The sequence below is a fragment of the Crassostrea angulata genome, chromosome 2 (assembly GCF_025612915.1).
Source record: "Crassostrea angulata isolate pt1a10 chromosome 2, ASM2561291v2, whole genome shotgun sequence".
Taxonomy (NCBI): domain Eukaryota; kingdom Metazoa; phylum Mollusca; class Bivalvia; order Ostreida; family Ostreidae; genus Magallana; species Magallana angulata.
In genome coordinates, this window is record NC_069112.1 from 60,203,808 (window position 1) to 60,223,375 (window position 19,568).

Sequence of the window (19,568 nt, forward strand, 5' to 3'; positions counted from 1 at the left end):
TATTTCCTTCAGCTTAGCTTTGATGTGTGTTGAAAACTGTTAAAAATTACATTGAATAACATAATATAAAAATATATGAAATCTTTTTTTTCTGAAAATCTGTCTGCATTGAAAAAGTAAGTTATAGAACTTGCAGTCTCTTTTAAACATTGTCTTGACTGCTGAGCTTTTGTGTGTGTGTGCATGTGTGTGTGTGCGGGCGTGCACTTGTGTATGTTTATCCAGATATTTGCACATTACACCGTCATTGCCAAGGTTATGCGATTAATTAATTACCAAGGTTGCTATATTGTGGCCTAGTATGTTTCCTGTTCCTTTGCTGATGGGAAGATCCTTTCTTGGCCATTCGCACAAAATGCTGACACCTTATTGGACTGTTCAGTCTATTCATAAAAAAAATCACATTAATCCTACTGAACTGCATGTAATTTAACATCTTTACCTTTATGTAGACATATACATTTAGTTTTAAGAAAGTAAGATGTTCATCAGAAATACTCGTAAGGATTTAATGACCGACAGATGAAATTTAATGAAATTATTAGATCGAGCCCATAGGGAATTTACTTACAAGTAACAATGCACAGATAAACCATATTAGGTCAACTACAAACTATGTTACAATTATATCCTATTGACTGCCTTTGCAAAGAAGAATGGAATATATATATATATATATATATATATATATATATATATATATATATATATGTGGTCTCCACATGACACCTGTTTCTTTACAAATTAGCAGGAGGTAATTACAAATAAGCAAGAGTTTAAAATAAACAACATCAATCAACCAGACTTGATATTGAATTATTAGGACCCGACACTCTAAACAACACCTGATTGTTGCATCATGATAATATTGAAGAAATACATGTAGTTATAATGGTAGTTGTAGAGTGTTTCGGCGGTAAAGTAAGCCTCATCATGGTGGCATAGGAGCATTGTGAAAAATGTACTGTCTTAAAAAAACCTCCAAGAGCAATTTCATTTTTAAGGTACTAGTAACCCCATGTTCAGTTACAACTTTCTTTATGTAATCGGAAAGCCGTTAATCCATTGGCTGGAGGATACTGGATGCCTGGTTAATAAAATTAGGGCAGAGGATTATTTTTTTTAAAAATCAAAATTTCAAAAAATCAAAGAAGTCGGGCCATTAATTAAAAAAAAGTTGGGCACAAATTAGATCTTTAATTCACATGAAAAACTTAAATGCAGAATAAAAGCCATAGCAGGGATATATTTTATTATTTTTAATAGTCACAATAGTACATGTATATAGATAGAAATTTTACAGTTAAGCTTTAACAATCACTAAAAAAAACCGAATTGTTGATACTCAATGCTCTTAAGAGGGCTCCATGGACGCTGCCATTTTTGGAATATTTTAATCTCCTTAATATTAACATAGAAGAGCTCTATACAAAGATAGAGGATATTGATTTTAACAGATAAATTATTTAGAAAGTTTCTTAAGCAAATGATAGTTTATAGCTAAACAAATCATATCTTAAGACTTAATGAAGATCTGATGGTTTTTTTGTTAACCCAGCCTCCTTAAATATGCATTCCAAATAAAAGTACCAATTTGTTGGCTTACCTCTCCTTTCAGGTGGTTTCTATGGTCTTTAACCTCTGGAAACTGAACATAAAAACGATGTTCTATATTCTTTAAAGGCCTGATCCTTAAATCTTCTTTAAGATTTGCTACAATTTTCTTTTGATGGTGAGGAGTGCATGTTGTGTTTTCTTCTCCTGTAAGCTTTTAATAAAATTGTACATTGTATTCCTGTCAAAAGTTGCGCATTTCCCCCAGAGCTTACAACCTTTCTTGAACCCTGCACGAACTGTAATGTGATTTTTCTCCTCTGGCTATAAGGTGATGTAAGTATGTCTGTGTACTAGAATGAAATGCATGTATGTTTATTTAATGGAATTTATGGATCTCTGACAAAAACTGTGTCTATATACTGCAAGAACAGTTATATGGGTGTTAAATTAAGGCCATATATAATTAATATTTAGATTCTCATCCTGATTTGCAAAAAATATGGGGCCTATGGGCGGATTTTACCCTTTTCACTGTTCATGATCTATAAATAAAACTGTTCTATTCTTTTAAGTTGTTGATACTACTTTGAGTACACAAACCCAGTTATAATCTTTTATTTTCATTTTATTTCTACTTAACTGTTAATACATGAAGATATTTGTATCCTTATGATAACAAACATGACTGGAATCCAAACGATTATTCTATATGGTCAAATACCAAATAACTTGCCATTCACCACAGCTTGAATGACTTGTTCAGGTGTAAGTTGACTTTGACCTGTTGACAATTTTCTCGAGATTACAATTTTTCAACTGAAGGTTGGTGCGAATACTGTAGCGAAAAGTGCATTTGATTCGCGCATTCGAGCTGAAAGCTCAAGTGAGCTATTCTGATCACATTTTGTCTGTCGTCCGTCTGTCTGTCTGTCCCCGTCTGTCTGTAAACTTTTCACATTTTCAACATCTTCTCAAGAACCACTGGGCCAATTTCAACCAAACTTGGCCCAAAGCATCCTTAGCCTCAGGGAATTCAAAGTGTGAAAATTTTGCAAAGGGAGATAATTAGGAATTTATGAAAATTTTCGAGAAATTTTCAAAAATCTTCTTATGAACCATAAGACCAGGAAAGCTAAAACTTGTGTGAAAGCATCCTCAGGTAGTGCAGATACAAAATTGTGAAATTCATGACCCCCGGGGGTAGGGTGGGGCCACAATGGGGGGTCGAAGTTTTACATAGGAATATAAAGAGTAATTCTATAAAAATCTTCTTCTCAGAAACAAATCGGCCAGAAAAGCTGAAACTAGTGTGAAATCCTCCTCAGGTAGTGTAGATTCAATGTTGTGAAAATCATAACCCCCAGGGGTAGGGTGGGGCCACAATGGGTGGTCGAAGTTTTACATAGAGATATATATCTTCTTCACATAAACTGATCAGCCAGAAAAGCTGACACTTGTATGGAAGCATCCTCAGGTAGTACAGATACAAAATTGTGAAAATCATGACCCCCGGGGGAGGGGTGGGGCCACAGTTGGGGGTTGAAGTTTAACATATGAATATATAGAGTAATTCTTTAAAGATCTTTTTCTCAGACACTAATTAGCCAGGAAAGCTGACACTTGTGTGAGAGCATCCTCAGGTAGTGTAGATTCAAAGTTGTGAAAATCATGCCCCCCGGGGGTAGGTTTGGGCCACAGTGGGGGGTTGAAGTTTAACATATGAATATATAGAGTAAATCTTTAAAACTCTTCTTCTCAGAAACTAATCAGTCAGGAAAGCTGAAACTTGTGTGAAAGCATTCTCAGGTAGTGTAAATACAATGTTGTAAAAATCATGACTCCCGGGGGTAGGTTTGGGCCACAATGGGGGGTCGAAGTTTAACATATGAATATAGAGTAAATCTTTAAAAATCTTCTTCTCAGAAACTAATCAGCCAGGAAAACTGAAACTTGTGTGAAAGCATCCTCAGGTAGTGTAGATACAATGTTGTGAAAATCATGACCCCGGGGGTAGGTTTGGGCCACAATGGGGGCTCGAAGTTTAACATATGAATATAGAGTAAATCTTTAAAAATCTTCTTCTCAGAAACTAATCAGCCAGGAAAGGTGACATTTGTGTGAAAGCATCCTCAAGTAATGTAGATTCAAAGTTGTGAAAATCATGCCCCTGGGGTGGAGGGTGGGGCCACAATGTGGGGTCGAAGTTTAAGATATGAATATATAAAGTAAATCTTTAAAAATCTTCTTCTCAGAAACTAATCAGCCAGATTATTCTTTATAATTGTTAAGACTTTGGCCCCAGGACAATTCTTTGGCCTCACAAGAAGGTTCAGAGTTTGATGTAGGTTTATATCCCATATATAAACTATTGTGAAGGATTTTTTTGAGAACTGCAATACTCAACATATGATATGACTATAAAATCATCCTGTTAGAAATGGGACTTGTTTATAAACATAAGGATATCTAGGGGAAAATGTATTTTATTTATACAGGATCTACATGTATTGTACATTATCTAGATAGTTTGTATTATGACTCCATTAAGCTGATTTTATCATACCTATTGTTCCTCAGGTGAGCGATGTGGCCCATGGGCCTCTTGTTTTCCGCTCATTTCGCTCCTTTTGTCAGTTAGCGAATTGTTAGCACTTGACAAATTCTAATGTCTCATTTTATCTTTCTTTTACCACACATTGTTGGAGCGAATTGAAGACAAGGCAAAACTATAAGTACAAGCAAAAATATTACGTGGCGAAAATAATACACTACATACTAGTGGCAAAGCATGTAAACTGGAACCGATGAATCTTGCATTGATAGTAAAACGTTGCAAGATAACATAGTCACCTTGAGCAACATTCTCATGGTCGTACAACAAATTTATTAAAACAATTTAATAAGAATATGTGCTTTTAAGTACCATTAAAACTTAGGGTCCTGTCCAGATTTACCTATGACTGTAAACCACTGGCTACGGAAGCGTATTAGTGCCAATATATATATATATATATATATATATATATATATATATATATATTAAATTCCAACTTTATAGTTGGAGTTTCAAACTTTAATCTTGGAATTTCCACCTTTAATTTTGGAATTTATGAATTCAAAACAATTAGTAAATGAGACAAAAAAGATTAATGAGATACAAAAAGAACATGGTATGAGTTAATAAAAAGTTTAAAGGTCCAGTTGCTGATGAAAACACCCTAAATAAGGTCACGTGCTAAGAGTTACAATGAGAAAGCCGAGAGTGGACATGTTGACAATGCTACTAAAAAAAACTTAATATATGGTTATTCTGAAGCTTGTGCCGATGTCCAGCTTACCGTGTCAGTATTGCTGGCCACGAGAACTTGCCAGTCGGGACCATCGATGTGTGCAGATGATCGGACCGACGTTAGCGTCCAACATTCAGGACATACGCGTTTATGCATGTGAAGTCCGAATGCTTATGATAAACTTAAAAGGTCCGTCAAGGAATAGAATGTACATTTTCTGAAGTCTGTAAACATTGGTAAACAGATACAGAAAGAAGACTTGTTTCTTGAAGGTTTTACAACATTAAATTTGAATATAAATCTTTTGTTATTTACACTTTCATCCTTCTTAAAAAGTGTTGCTTGTGAACTTGTGAAAGTGAGGGTTGAGGATCCCAGTAGAGATTGGGATGTTGATCCTAGTATTGATTGGGATGGGCGTTATGCGCCCCCTGGTGATGTGTTTGTTGATAGTCCAGCTAAGTGATGTGGACGGAGCGGGCCCACTAGTGAGTGTGGGCCGAGTCCCTTGAAAGAAAACGGAGGGGAATGTAGTGTTTGTCGACTCCTTTGGTGGACGACTTGACCATGATGACGGGCTGTGACGTCACCTCGCAGGAGCCCGTGGTGAAACCCCATCACTTAGACGGAAAGCCTGGACCAAGCCAGTAGTTTTAAGAGAGTCAGAGACCAAGCTATGAATCGGTAAGTTCAGGGGAACCCATATTCAATAATATCAGTGTAAAAACACTATATTGTCGCCCAACGTGGGACCCGAACCCACGACCCCGACAAACACTACACTTCAGCCATCGTGACAGTGACAAAAGTATCAGGATAACTATTATTTAATAGACAAACAAATGCTAAAAAATATCCTGATAAAACTATTTAAACATATAATTTCGTCTTGTACCAACTTGAAAAAGTATGAACCATAGAATTGTGAGCCTACTAATACATTCTAAAATGATTCATCTTTCTCATTGACCATGTTGACCTGAAAAATTTGTACACCCCCTGTTTTATGAATTCACTTTAAATTCAATTTATACATTAATGTGTTGTTGCCCGCTCTGGGAACAATAAAAATTAAAACAAAATAAAAAGACAAGCATAATTATAATATCAAAAAACAAAACTACAAATCTCTTAGTCTAACTTATTTAAATATATAAGTTTAGAAATTATTAAGTATTATTGTCAACGAAGATGGTAACCAATTGAGATAACGTTTGTAAACTGCATATTGGAGTAAATTTTATTCAGATTTAAAAACAAAATACATGTAATTCTTGTAGGAAAAAAATCCTGCTGTTGATACTCTTAAGAAGAAAACCTCCATGTCAACTTTTCATGTATGGGTGAAAATACTTTACAATAATATTGTATCTCCATTTCACATAAGATTATGGACACTTCAAAAGACAGCCAAGTCACAGAGGACATGATGCAGTTGCACCTCAAACTCGCTGTTATTTCAATTGCAGAAATCAAAGGGAGAAAAAGTGTCTGTAAGAGGACTAATGGACAACATAATTTAATTGCAAATTCTGCTGTACAGCACTATCATCCTAAAAACGTTATTTCCACTCATAATTTAGCAAACCTTAGCTTATATGATCACTATCTGACAATTGTCTGTCTATTTGTAAATAACTTTAACATTTACTTAATCAACTCCAACATAAAACTAACAGCAGAGTGTTTGTAGAAGCTTCTCTGAAGAATGTAGCACGAGAAAAAGATGCGCAAGAACGTTTAGGCTATCGTGACACTAAAAGAGCTGATTTTATGCCTCTGTGATAACAATGACGATACACTTTTCCTAGTAGGAAAAATTTGCTGTCGGGGAGAAAAAAAAGATCTTTTTTGTAATTTCATTTTTTTTCTCTAAAAACTCAGAAAACCGAGGGGCGGGTTTGTAAACCTAAAAATAAAATAATGCTGGCCATAATCCTTTAAAACTATTTAAAAAAAAACAACATTGTGCTTTGAACTCTTCCTACATTTTCAAGAGTACACAAAACATACCTTGGAAAATGCTTTTGATTGTCATATAGATGTGCAATAACTTCCAGAAATTTCAATTTTTTCCCTGATTTACATGCGCAGAAATCAAATCCAAATTTTATATAAACGGCCGCACGTGTATAATATACAATACAATATCCATGGAATATGAAATTCAGAAATATAAATCTCCTCTCAAGGAAAAGGAGAAAGAGCTTCATGATGTAAAGAAAAAAACCTAAAGAAGCGGAGAGAGAGAGAGAAGAGAGAGAGTTTGAAACTTTAAAGTCTACTTCATATACCTGTACATCAAGCCAACCTGGTAAGGAGTGTTTTAAATGGTTATAATTCTTATCTATAGCAATGACTTCTTTTTCATCTTTAAATCATATCTTCATATTCACAAATTATAAAATACATAATTTTAAAATATTGTGAACTTTTCATTTTCATAACATTCAATCAACAATTTAAAAAAAGTTTTTAAATTAATTGTTTTTAAACTTAGATCACACCCTCGATTTCAAAACACCAGTAGAAATCATTGATATGTTCCAAAGCATTTGTCAATGAAGATTCCTAAATTCCAATTATATTGTATATTAGTTTCTTGAAGGAGAATGGTAAACGCAAAAGGATGGCCTTACCAGAGCTAGTTTCATTCCAAAAGATTTGGCTGAAAGAGAGGTGCAAGTATTTTGTTGGTTAATTTCACATTTTTGCTCTACTCATGTTCAAAAATAAATGTAATGCTGAATTGAAAAAGGTGATAAACTCATTATCATATGCTAAGAAATAATCTCTGTGTTTTTTGTAACCAGATGATGAAGCGTATGCCAAACAGTGGTGTTTTTGTTTTTCCTGGTGTTTGTTTTTTCCAAAAGACATCAGGTTAGCTGGAAAGAAGGGAATTGGAACGGCATTTCCTCGATACCTAATGTCTGTTTTTTACACAAATCAAGAGTTGGTCACGAGGGGCAATCTCATGTGAATGAATGGAGAGGACGGTGTAAACCAACAGATAGTGAACACCATCATTGAAATGTATCTGTTCACTCTCTCTTTCCCAAATTTGTTATTTACCTGCGTAGAGCAATGGGTTGGAGAGTTCACTACGGACCTGTAAGTCATGAGTTCGAATCCCCCTGGGATTTTAAAATGTTTACTGTTCCAACAATTTAAAAGCTTATTTATCGTTTAATATAATGAGATTTGAAACTTCTAAACCAGTTAAAGTATTTTAAAGCAATACAAGCTGCCAAAATTATTATTTTGGTGTCCATAAAATTCAATCGAGAATTTGATAAAATGTTTCTTATACATTATCTTATCAATTAAACTTAAGTTATGATGTATTTTATGCATTAAAATTAAAAATTGTTAGACAATATGAAATTAGGTCTTCCCGTACTTTATTTCTCCGACATAATTTCCGTATGCAATGACCTTTGAGTTGAACTCATTCGGCAAATCAAATGCGCAAGCGCATATTTCCGGTAAACAGAAAAGATGTCGGACACGACAGGTTTGAAGCGAGGTAGAAAGCCGACTTTGACTGATTCGGGAAGAAAAAGACGACGGACGGAAATAAATGCAAAAAATAATAAGAACAGAATTTACATCGGTAACCAGTACGATCACTGGATGGAAGTAAAGTGTGCGCTTCGTCTTCAATCTAACGCTGAAGTGGCAAAGATACTGCTTGATAAGTAAGTTTGATCGTTGTCTTTACACTGATATTTTGTCATTATTTCTATCTTAATCGTATTTCGTGGTACACAGCAAGTAAATGAATATTTCAAGTCCAGACGTTAACAATAAACCAAGTAGAATTCCGCGTTGTGCATTTTTTGGGTGCAGTTCAATCTTTAAACTATGAGGCCCTCGGAGGGATAATCATGGTACATGGTAAACGGAATATTGTCATTTCATACTTTGCTATGAGGATTAAGCTATTGATCCACATGTAACATTATTTTTAAAACATCAAGAAACGAATTTCAAAATAAACTTATAGAAATGAAAATTAATATGTTCTTATAATTTTATTTACTATACACGAAGGCCTAGCCTATACGTATGAAGACATACACCATTATTGATAAACATGTAATTTGAAACGAATTTATTTGTTGTTTAAATTACTATATTACATAGAACTGATAGCATAAACAGAATATGTTACGAAAAATTATCATGATAGTATGATTAAAAAAAATTAATACAGGCAGTGTTGACGTTTCAGTTTATGAAGAAAAAAAGGGTTTGCACGTTTATAAATGTCAAATTTTACCGTTAAATTTTACAAAGGTTTGAACAACCAACCAGCCCTGCATCTACTCATGAAATTTCTGGGAAGACTTCCAACAACTTGATAACATCAACCCCTGGGCCAATTAAATCTACAATAATGATTAAGCCTCTCCATTTATCTGGTGTGTCTGAAATATCGTCATCAGAAAGCGAACTTGGAAGAAACTCTGTGTAAGTCCTAAAATATGTCATACTCAAATTAGGTAGGAGGGAGATGACAGTATACTTATATAACATAGGCGTCAGAACGGTTGAATCCCCCCCCCCCCCTTTTTTTTTTTTGCAAAGTTAGACCTAACCATCAGGCACATACATGTAGCATTATGGAGGGACCAGCCCGCCGCCCCCCCCCCCCCCCCTTTAATGCAACAAACATTTATGATTTTGTGACATACTAGAAGCCATTTTATTTTTTTTGCTCGTCAGTATTTCTAATGATTAGTCTAGCCCCCTCAGCTTCTGACGCCACTGTATAATCTGTACAGATATGGTGTGAATTACCATTCATGAAAAAATTAATGCATTATTTGAACTTTTAAAATGAAAATTTAAAAATGACATCCTTATTCAGCACTTCGGTTTTATTGATCAAAGCACTTGTACAAATTCTAATTACTTGTGATCATTTTAGAATCATGTTAATTAAAATTTTCAGGGATGAGACCCATATGTCTGGGATAGAGGAAATATGTAAAAAAGGAGAGTCTTTGGTGGAAAATACACAAAGCAGCTTTATAAATCCATTTGAGTAAGCATGAAAATAAACTATGATTAGTTTGAAATCCTTGGTTAAATTAATTGTTTTACCTTTTGTTTGATTTCAAACGTACCGGTACATTTTTGAAATTGGAAAAGGTGTTAATAAATAAAAAATTATATGCTGGATAAAATTAAGGCATGTTGATTGTTTTGGTAGTTCCTAAATAACTTACTGCATTATTTATGTTTTAATGAGAGACAAAGGTGATAGGGCTTAGTTTATTTAATCAGACTTCTAATCATCGTTTTTTTGTATTGTGTACAGCCTTACCATTTCTGAGGGTAATCATGAATCAGAAGATGACGATAATTATTCTTATGCAGACTTTTTTGTTTTGATTTGACTTATAGGTAATTTAGATATAATGGTAGTTGGTGGGGGTTTTTTTCCATTGACTTCACATAATGAATTTTTTTTAATTAGTTTTCATCTAAAATTCGCTTTAGCAAAAGAAATGTTGACAAATTGGTGTTGGGACAGCCTATAGTCTGGGACAGCTAGACTACTCAGCTATGTTAAGGGCGTCCATACAAAAATAGCGATATTTATCACATAAAATGTTAGCCTTTGAACAATCTTAGTATTCTACTCCAAACATTTGTTAAACAAAGTGATATTTTATCGATTATACATTTTAAATAATTTGTTATCGGATGAGCAATTTTTGAGTCTCTTGGGAATACCCTGTCACGTGGTACTGCTAAAAATAGATGAACCAGGAATAATACGAAAAAATGCAAAGTGCAAGGGCATAACATAAACAAATATAGTTATTTCTGTTTCTAACTTGTAAAATGAACCTTCAAAATTTCGAAAAGTGCTGGGAGCTTAAACTATTCAAGTAAGAACAATTATTAAATTCAATGTAAACAGTGTATGAACAGCAATTTACTGGGATTTCCCGCAATTAACGCTTATTTATATGAAATGCGTAGCGACTTCATACAGCTCCCAGCACTTCTTGATATGATAGGGATACAATTGTAATACATGGAAATTTTCAATATATTTGATCAAATGTATGCCCTTGCACTACTGCATTTTATCTGACCCACTTTACTTTCAGCGTCATTCGCGTGAAATTCAAACGCAACACTTACTAAGATAATGATTTTAATTTTTATTCTTAAAATAATTTAACGCTGTGAATTTCACTAAAATAATGTTAAAATGTTGTTTCTGTTCACACCAATCATCATTATAAAATTGTTGAAATTGGAAAAAAATAATTTCATCAGTTGCCTTTATGGGGGGGGGGGGGGGGGGGGGGGGTGTAAGTGTTGAGTTTGTAATTTACACATTTATGTTTCATAATAATTTATGTTACTATGCTAGTGAATAAATTCTTTTAATGTATTATCAGATTTACTTTTAATCATAATTGATATTTTAGTACTAATTAAAGAAAGCAAGAAGAAACAATATATCAATATTATCAAGAATTTATTTTGATAATCAACTTTACAAATACTATAGATTGCTTTTCTGTGACAAACTGTTCAACAAGATTAGTGTTTTCTGAATTTTAGTATTTTTCTGTCATAATGTGTAATTTATGGAAATTGACAATTCTTCTTGCACACTACATGTTCTTCTCTTCTGTCTTTTTGATATTAGGAGGTAGTCCAGTTGATAAGAAAACCAATACCTGAAATGATGAATATATATCAATTTCAAATTTCATTTCAATAAATATCAATGCAAATTATTATAATAGGTTACACAAGTATCATTATCAATATGATATTAAAAAACAACAAACTATGCATGAAGTTGAAGTTAGTGAGTAAAAGAAATATTTATATACATTTGTAGTACCTACTTTTTATCAACATCCCAAGAATTAAGTGTTTTCAGTGGACCATCTACTGCCTAAGTAACCCTGAAAATGAATAATGTGTCATAATTAGCAAGCTATTGTGTTAAAGATAACATGAAAATGAAACATTACACTATTATTGGACATATTAATGGCGGTTTCAATTTCAGTGATATTACAACAGGCATAATCAAATGTTTACTTGGAAATTCAGTTTGAACACACTTTAATTTTGTCTTAAATAATATTAATTAGATTTTCATAAAAGAAGGCTGAATAAAATAATACATTTCCATTTACTTAAACAACTTTACAATCTTGTCTATAATCATTCCAGATACTCACAGTAATCTTTGTAGTGCTAGCACATACAGTGTTTGGCCATGGCCTTTTTATTGTGTACTTTGAACATGGAGGAAATGCGATCTAATATTATCGCGATATGAGACCAGTAAAAAGCTACAATGAGCTTCAATGCTCTTTATGATCAAAACTAGCGAAACGTAGAACAATTACTTTGCCTGACTGAGTCACCAAACTGATGTTTGAACACAATATTACATGAAAAACAAATGTATACAAAATCGAAGCCGAGGAATTTCACCTCGTTTCCGTTCCATCCAACGATATTAAATAATATAAAACAATATCTAGGGGAAGTACAGATAAATCCTACCTTGTTCAGTTGAATCCTATGCCGATTTCTGTCCACGCTGGTTGTAAACGAGTTAAATTCCGAGATATATCACTGAAGTCCACATGTTTATTCTGATCACAGCTGCAAGCGTCGATGTGACGTAGTCAGCCTCGACACGTCATCAGACGACTTAGGAATTTCATGATTTCGCGAGATATAAAGAATAGTTTATGATTTTATTTCAGTACACCTTTCTTGAACCATTCAAACCCAATAATTAATCATTTTCATTTTGTTAGATGTTTGTTAATTACCGAAATACCCATAGCTCGTGAAATCTCATGAATAAGGGGCGGGGCTTATGCACATCTTTCTAAATCACACGTGGTAGAATTCTTAGACCTTCCTTAACATATCTGAGTGTAGGTCTTAACCTCAATCACTCTACGAATTAAGGGAATGTCCGTATGGTATCTGGTCACATGGACCACACTGACCGAAACAGAACTCATCTTTAATAATTCCAACAGAATCTAGCAAACGAATGAGAGCTGGACGGAAATGCGCTGCAATTTATCAACTTGGTACCTAAATGACCGCTGTTGCCTAGTTTCGGCAGCTAGATATGACGTCATTTTCAGTTATGACGTCAGAATCTTGTACTTGAGTCCGCGCTAAGAGTTAAGCTAGGCTCTTCTAGCCAGGCTACCATGACAAACGGGTTTAAGCAATGCTAACTTCATATAGAGTCTTATAGAGTGCAAAACATTTATTCGTTTTTTTTAAATGGTAGAAATAAAAAAAAAAAACAAGGGCACCGCTAAGCGGAGCATCCCCTTGCGTCATGAGTTATTGTGTAATAAGACGGGTACCCCAAGAGGGGGATAAACCCTGCTCCTGGGACAGTCGGGTACGGGGGTGACTACCAATTATCCCTAATTGCTGATTAGTAGTCAGCAAAAAAAAATGAAGTCAACAAAGATCAAAGTTTTAAATTGATAACAAATTTATTTGCAAAAGATGAATGTAGATGAGAAACTGGTACCTCCAGTTAAACAAATCAATGAAAAATATGTATGAAAATGTGACAAAAATTAACCATGAAAATATTACAAATTTTACTTTAGAGTTTAAATAAGAAACATGAAAATTTTCCTACACGTTTTTATTATAATTTAAATCGGGCTCGAAATTCAAAATATTAAAATAAACTATGGCGCCTAGTCTGAAGAAGATAAACTTCTGAGAGAAAAGAGTTAGCTTTTATTGAACACTGCCTTACCATCATTTATACCGAAGTCGGTATAAAGTGCTTCGAACGGGAGGATGAGCTTACCCGAGAAGTAGGCTGCTATAAGCAGTGGACGCAAGGCGAGCAGTCCGCCGAACTACTCGAAACACGCCTTTATATAGTGTGAGTACACGAAAGAAACGATCAGCCAACCATGAAATGTAACCATACCCCTTATTGGATAAAATTACAGGTGATAAACTTATCAGGTAAACCCTAGTGAAATCCGTTTTGAAATAGGGACCAATATGGCTGACCTGTATAAACAAAATAGCACTTGAACCGTAATGTAAGTGTAAAATAGCTTATTACAAGAATTGAAGTTACTATTTAAGTATCTTATATTGAATCTTATATTGAATTATCCCTAGCTTAGTTAATTGTTTATGCAATTTATGATTTTTAATAAAAAAAAAACATATGGTATAGGATGAGTTTTATCACATTCCTCCCCCCTTCAGACAATAACAATATATTTATTTTGTCAAAACAAAACATAATGTAAAACTCATAATAAAAAGTCAATCTATGAGCAATTCATCGTAATAGCCTCAAACGTTGTGCATTGCCATTTACATCGAACACCATCACTTTATCACGATTCACAGTTGCGTTTGTTCTGGTAGCCCTTTTTTCATCAAACAAGGGATTTCTCTCACACTCCTCTAGCAATCGTTTCCTCTTTTCTTTTCCTCTTCTCTCTTTCTTGACCTTTTCTCTGTCTGTGCCATTTTCCTCGGAAGGGGTGTGTCTCCAGATGAAATATAGGAACGGTTCTGTACCATGATGTCTACCAATAGACCGTCCACATTATTCTCTCGATGAGTGGCGCTTATGTGTTTTCTGGCTGATGCTTTTGTTCTAAAACATTTCTTGCACGATTTGCATTTGGCTAACTTTCTCTTCTCCTTGTGGATATCTATCCAGTGGTCAAGGAGTTGGCCGTATCTCCTGAAGTGAGTACTGTTTGGACACTCCTCCACTGGACATGTCATTCCAAGGGGAGGGAATAATGGACGCTGCTTCTCCTCAAAAGTCTTCAATTCACTTTGGAATTCATTCAAGTCGAATTCAAACTTCATGGCTAAAAATAATATATATAATCAAATATCGATGTCTTAGAACAATCGAATTTATATTTGATTCTTATTTTTAATATTGATTAAATCTCTTTATTTACAACATATAAATATCTAAAGTTTATCGGGGTTAAACATTTTATTTTTCCGGAAATTTTTATTCAGCGTTCTGGGTTTAAAAAATAACGAAAAGATCATGGTGAAAATAAGTCGTACCAAAAATATTCGATTTTTGTTGAGTCGTACTTAGACACATTCGGAATTTTTTTCTTAAGTCGTTCTTAAAATTGTTAAGGTTTTAGTGAATTCGTACTAAAAGCCATCCGCATTTTGTTAAGTCGTACCAAGATTTATTCCATTTTTTTTAAAATTTTTGAATTAGTTACTCTTGCATTTGGTTTAAGAACTCTGCCTTTTACAGGAACATCTAGTTTTACTCTCGAAATGAACGGAAGACCCACTCGTTGTTTTGCAACTAGCTTTGCTCTAGGTATTCTTTTTTTTTTCTTACCGATTTTGTGCAGACGATTTCTCGAAGATTGTTGAGTCGATTTCGTTCTAATTTTTAATATTAACGTGTTTTTATCTAAAGCTGATACATTGTTTTTAATTTTTGAAAATACACTTCCGGTCAGAAGTTATTGTGCGTTTACGATTTTAAAAAGTCAATTTTGTCTGTCAGGTTTCTCAAAAACGAGTAAAGATATAGGGCTGAAATTTTCAGAGATGATAGAACTACCGTTTTTCTGGTGCACCTCGGTCAAGAGAATGTCCGCCGTTACTTCCGGTCGTCATCGGAAGGAAATTTGAAAACAAATGAATGTTCGACTTTTTTTATTTTTTAATATTTTCTTTGAAATTTTTACACCTTATAGTGACCCTTTTACTAGTTCTGAATATGTTATATGTTGAAAAATCAATCAAGGCATTCTCGAGAAATTAAGCGTCAAAGTTCTGAAGCGAGAGTCCGAGTAGCTCAGTCGATAGATTCGTGGACATGGCTCAGGCGACCCGGGTTCAAGCCCCGAGTGCCGCAATTTTTTTTTTTTTTTACTTTTTTTGCTTAGATCTACGATTTTATCTTTAAATTGATAAGTTTAACCCATTTTTTTCAAAAAATCGGACGGAAGACCCACTCGTTGTTTGCAACGAGATCGTGTCTAGTTATATATATCTTTATAATTTAATTCTGGTTGTAATGCGGCATTTCATTGGATAAAAAAATTTAGTTAAATTTGTATAACCTGGATTGCACGTCACAATGCACCAACGTCAAAAAAAAATACTAATCCGCTTGACGTTACGTTTGAATTTTGAACAGATTAATATCATTTTCTAAAGTAAAACGGACTCAATTTGTACAGCAAATTACAGAAAATTAAATGATATGTAATGAACTCAATATCTACCCAAGTTTTACTCGTATAACCTGGGTTGGAGCAATTTACACTTTTTTATAATCCGCTTCGCTTCGTAAATTGCCCCAACCCAGGTTATACTCGTATAACTTGGGTAGACACCGAGTTCATTTCTTAAATATACTAACATTATATAATATGCACAAGATACCTATAACTCTGAATATAGGTGAAATATAAACGAATTTTAGTTGTTGGACAATACTAATAAAATCACTCAGAGTCCAGATCGAGTAAGAGACTCTGCACTTCCCTTTGAAACAATCATGAATAAAAGGACAGGATGTTTTAATATCTTTGGCTGGTATATATTCGTACGCAGTGGTAAAAAGATGCAATGCACAGCCAAGGGAACTTTCTTCCTTTTTCAAGTCTTGAGATTTCTGAACCCTTGCAAATGTTAACACTCCATCAATTTTTACTGCACCCTTGAATACACCATAGCATGACTCCTAAAAAGAAAATAAACACAGTTTATTGTAGAAATATATATGTACACAAGAGATTGCATCCTCGATATGTCATATATGCCCATCATTAGCTTGACGTAAATGGCAAATACTGTATATCCAGTTTTCACTTTTTCCGCAGTCATTTTTAGATCGCAAAATATGCAACACACAGAAATATTACCCGTATTGATTGCTGCAGGAAGATTTTAAATAGCAAACAATGATTGGTGCAAATTTTAAATAGTTACACATTTTTCCAATTTTAGCAAATTTTGGGACTTTTGTGACACACAAAAAAAAATCCTGGATTTACGGTAATGTACCTGAAGATATACAAAGGAACTCACATTATGCACTTTCTTGAACCATTTAGATGAATAATTATTGTTTAATTCTGCTTTGTTGGTGAATTTTATTAAATGTGCATTTTATGACATATGACCTCAGTACTTACACCACTGCTGTTAAGGCCGCGGGCAACAGTTTGCGAGCCGGTCTGACAGATCAACTGTTGCCCGAGACACAGTCAACAACTGTGTTGTTATACCCCTTTTAATCAATAACACGTTTTCGCGGAATGTGACGTCACCGGTCGACAGTCTTTGCTAATTGGACAGTGGACCCTCATCCTTGCGAGCCAAGGGTTTTCACTTGTCTCTGCCTCCAAAAGTAATAGATTTGGACCAAAAACTCTTTGATGACAACATGAACAGAGATGATTAACCCCTATCTTCTTAAAAAAAGTTTTTACATGATAACAAAGGTGTATGCCAGATATCCTGTAGAATCATTATTGTTCTGGGGAGATCAATGTTTGGGGATTTCATGGGTAACCGTTGCCAACGATTTAACATCACCACAAAAATAAACACAACCATTTGATTAATACTTTTCATAATAACCCCGATTACACTACCCAGTAAATTTCATTTTGGCTATCCACGAACATTGACTCCCACGAATAAAAATGATTCCACATTCCACAGAAAACTGTTTCTTTCTTTTTGCCATACATCCACCTTTTCCACGTTTTAAGGCATTTTGAAACTAAACTGATCACGTGTGAGGGAGCGGTGTTCGTCTAATCCGCGAAGTCCGAACAACTTGTAGTTATAATAGAAAACTGTATTTAACAAAGAATTTAAAGTTGCACCCCCTAACAAATCTTTTTCCCACAATAACTATTTGTCACCAGCCGAAATATTATCTGCTTGTTTTCTCTTGAGATCGATTCCTTTCGACGATATTTCTTTCATTCTCGCATCGAGTGTTTGTAAAATCTTTTATCATTATTATCCAAAAAATTCATGTTGGTAACCCCGTTGTTTAACATTTATCTCAAAATGCCCGCACAAATTTGGTACAAAGTAGCAGCTGGATTTTCAGACCCGACCTTCAGTCTACATTGTAACACAGAACACGACAAAAAATATCTGATTTCAACAATGCAATACAAACAATAAATCATATCAAAGATTCAATCACAGTCCATCCAGTTACACTATCACAACCAAACTTTTACTCGAACGAAGCAGCAGAAATAGATCAATAAATTTTCAAGTACGATTTCCGTAGCCATATAACGGTATAACTGCTACTTCTGGAATTCTCCGCTGTGTCATGTGGCTGGTTCTCGCGCCCTAGATCGAATGCAACAATCCTTGATTTTTATGATATCAGCCGCGCTCAGAGAAAGAGGATTAGCTGGTAGAATGAAAATAAACTCTTATCTTTGAGTTATTCTGTGGTACCTGTAAACCCTGTAAAATATACATTTATTATAAGAAATGAAGATTGAAATCGTGCTTAATATATGTTCATTACATACACATATCTAATAAACACGAATTTCTCTTCATTTTATGTAGTTCTACATCGTCATATGTTTTAATGGCGAACAGGTAAACACTCAAGGACTCGGGACTGTAATGTATGACAACTGGTCTATATCGCTGCTAGATTACTGGCCAAGTACGTAGAGGAAAAGCTTCTCAACCATAGCTTGAACATCTGCTGATGGGCGTTCTGGGAACTTGGTTCTGTATTCTTCATCTGTGATGAAGGAGGCAGTATCATACAGCGTGCTGACCATGATGGAGATGTTCATGTGGTTCAGTATGTCCGAATGGTTATGCCAATTCTTGAGATATCTTGTATGGATTTCATTGGTCTCTGTTTCCCGTTGATGGTCTTTGTGCATTTCTCTCATCAGTTGAATGATTTTTGTCTGTGGGGTCTTTCTCATATACACTGTGTTGTCTAATTCAGTTAGTATTCCTGATTTGTCATTTCTGTTGGTTTTGAACATTTTGGGTGCTATTTTTTCTCTAGTATAGAGTTCTCCGTTTTCAGGTTTATTATGCACCTCCTCCCTTAAAGGGACTTTGACACGATTTTAGATCAACAATTATGTTTATTTTTTATGTATAAAATGGTTTATATGTGCATTTCAAATTGTTTTCCAAAATATTGAATGTTAAAGACAAGTTACAAGCGAAATACAGAGGTAAGAATTGATTGTTATGTAAACTAAGCTCGAGTCTTTCTTTTATTACCACCGAAACAAGCCATATACGTTTCACAGCTACCTGGTGACAATAAAACTTCTAAAATTCATGAGTTACGTGAATTAAAAATGTTAATGATTTAACATGATTAATTTTATAAACAGCTAAATATGTACAGTATTCAAACGCTTTTGTCACCACCATTTTTTCTTATTTGAAATGAGCAAATGTTAAACGTTAAAAATATCTGATGACAATAAAAATATGCAACGCAGTTGCCGTTATTTGCAAATGTATTAAACATTCATTATTGCCTTTTAGTTAACGCATTCATTTGCTACCGTGAAACATTCCTGTATTGATTGCCAAATTTATATCTATAGGAGTATAAAACTTTCCAAAATACTAAAGTATAACTTACTGTTAAACACTGAACAACATTTATCAAGCCAT

General features: G+C 34.2%; 1 protein-coding gene and 1 long non-coding RNA gene across 2 annotated transcripts; one reads left to right on the top strand and one right to left on the bottom strand.

Moving 5' to 3' along the window:
- Positions 1 to 8,348: 8,348 nt before the first annotated feature.
- On the top strand, positions 8,349 to 10,255 carry LOC128173325 (uncharacterized). Its single transcript, XM_052839026.1, has 4 exons — positions 8,349 to 8,548; positions 9,150 to 9,323; positions 9,808 to 9,900; positions 10,177 to 10,255. Exons 1-4 carry the CDS (start codon positions 8,349 to 8,351, stop codon positions 10,253 to 10,255), a joined length of 546 nt encoding a protein of 181 aa, XP_052694986.1.
- A 1,190-nt stretch (positions 10,256 to 11,445) lies between these two features.
- On the bottom strand, positions 11,446 to 12,632 carry LOC128173356 (uncharacterized). The gene is made up of 3 exons (XR_008242483.1): positions 12,408 to 12,632; positions 11,735 to 11,794; positions 11,446 to 11,560 (listed from the first exon to the last, which is right to left on the bottom strand). It is a non-coding gene; the product is annotated as an uncharacterized LOC128173356 (long non-coding RNA).
- Between the last annotated feature and the right edge of the window lie 6,936 nt (positions 12,633 to 19,568).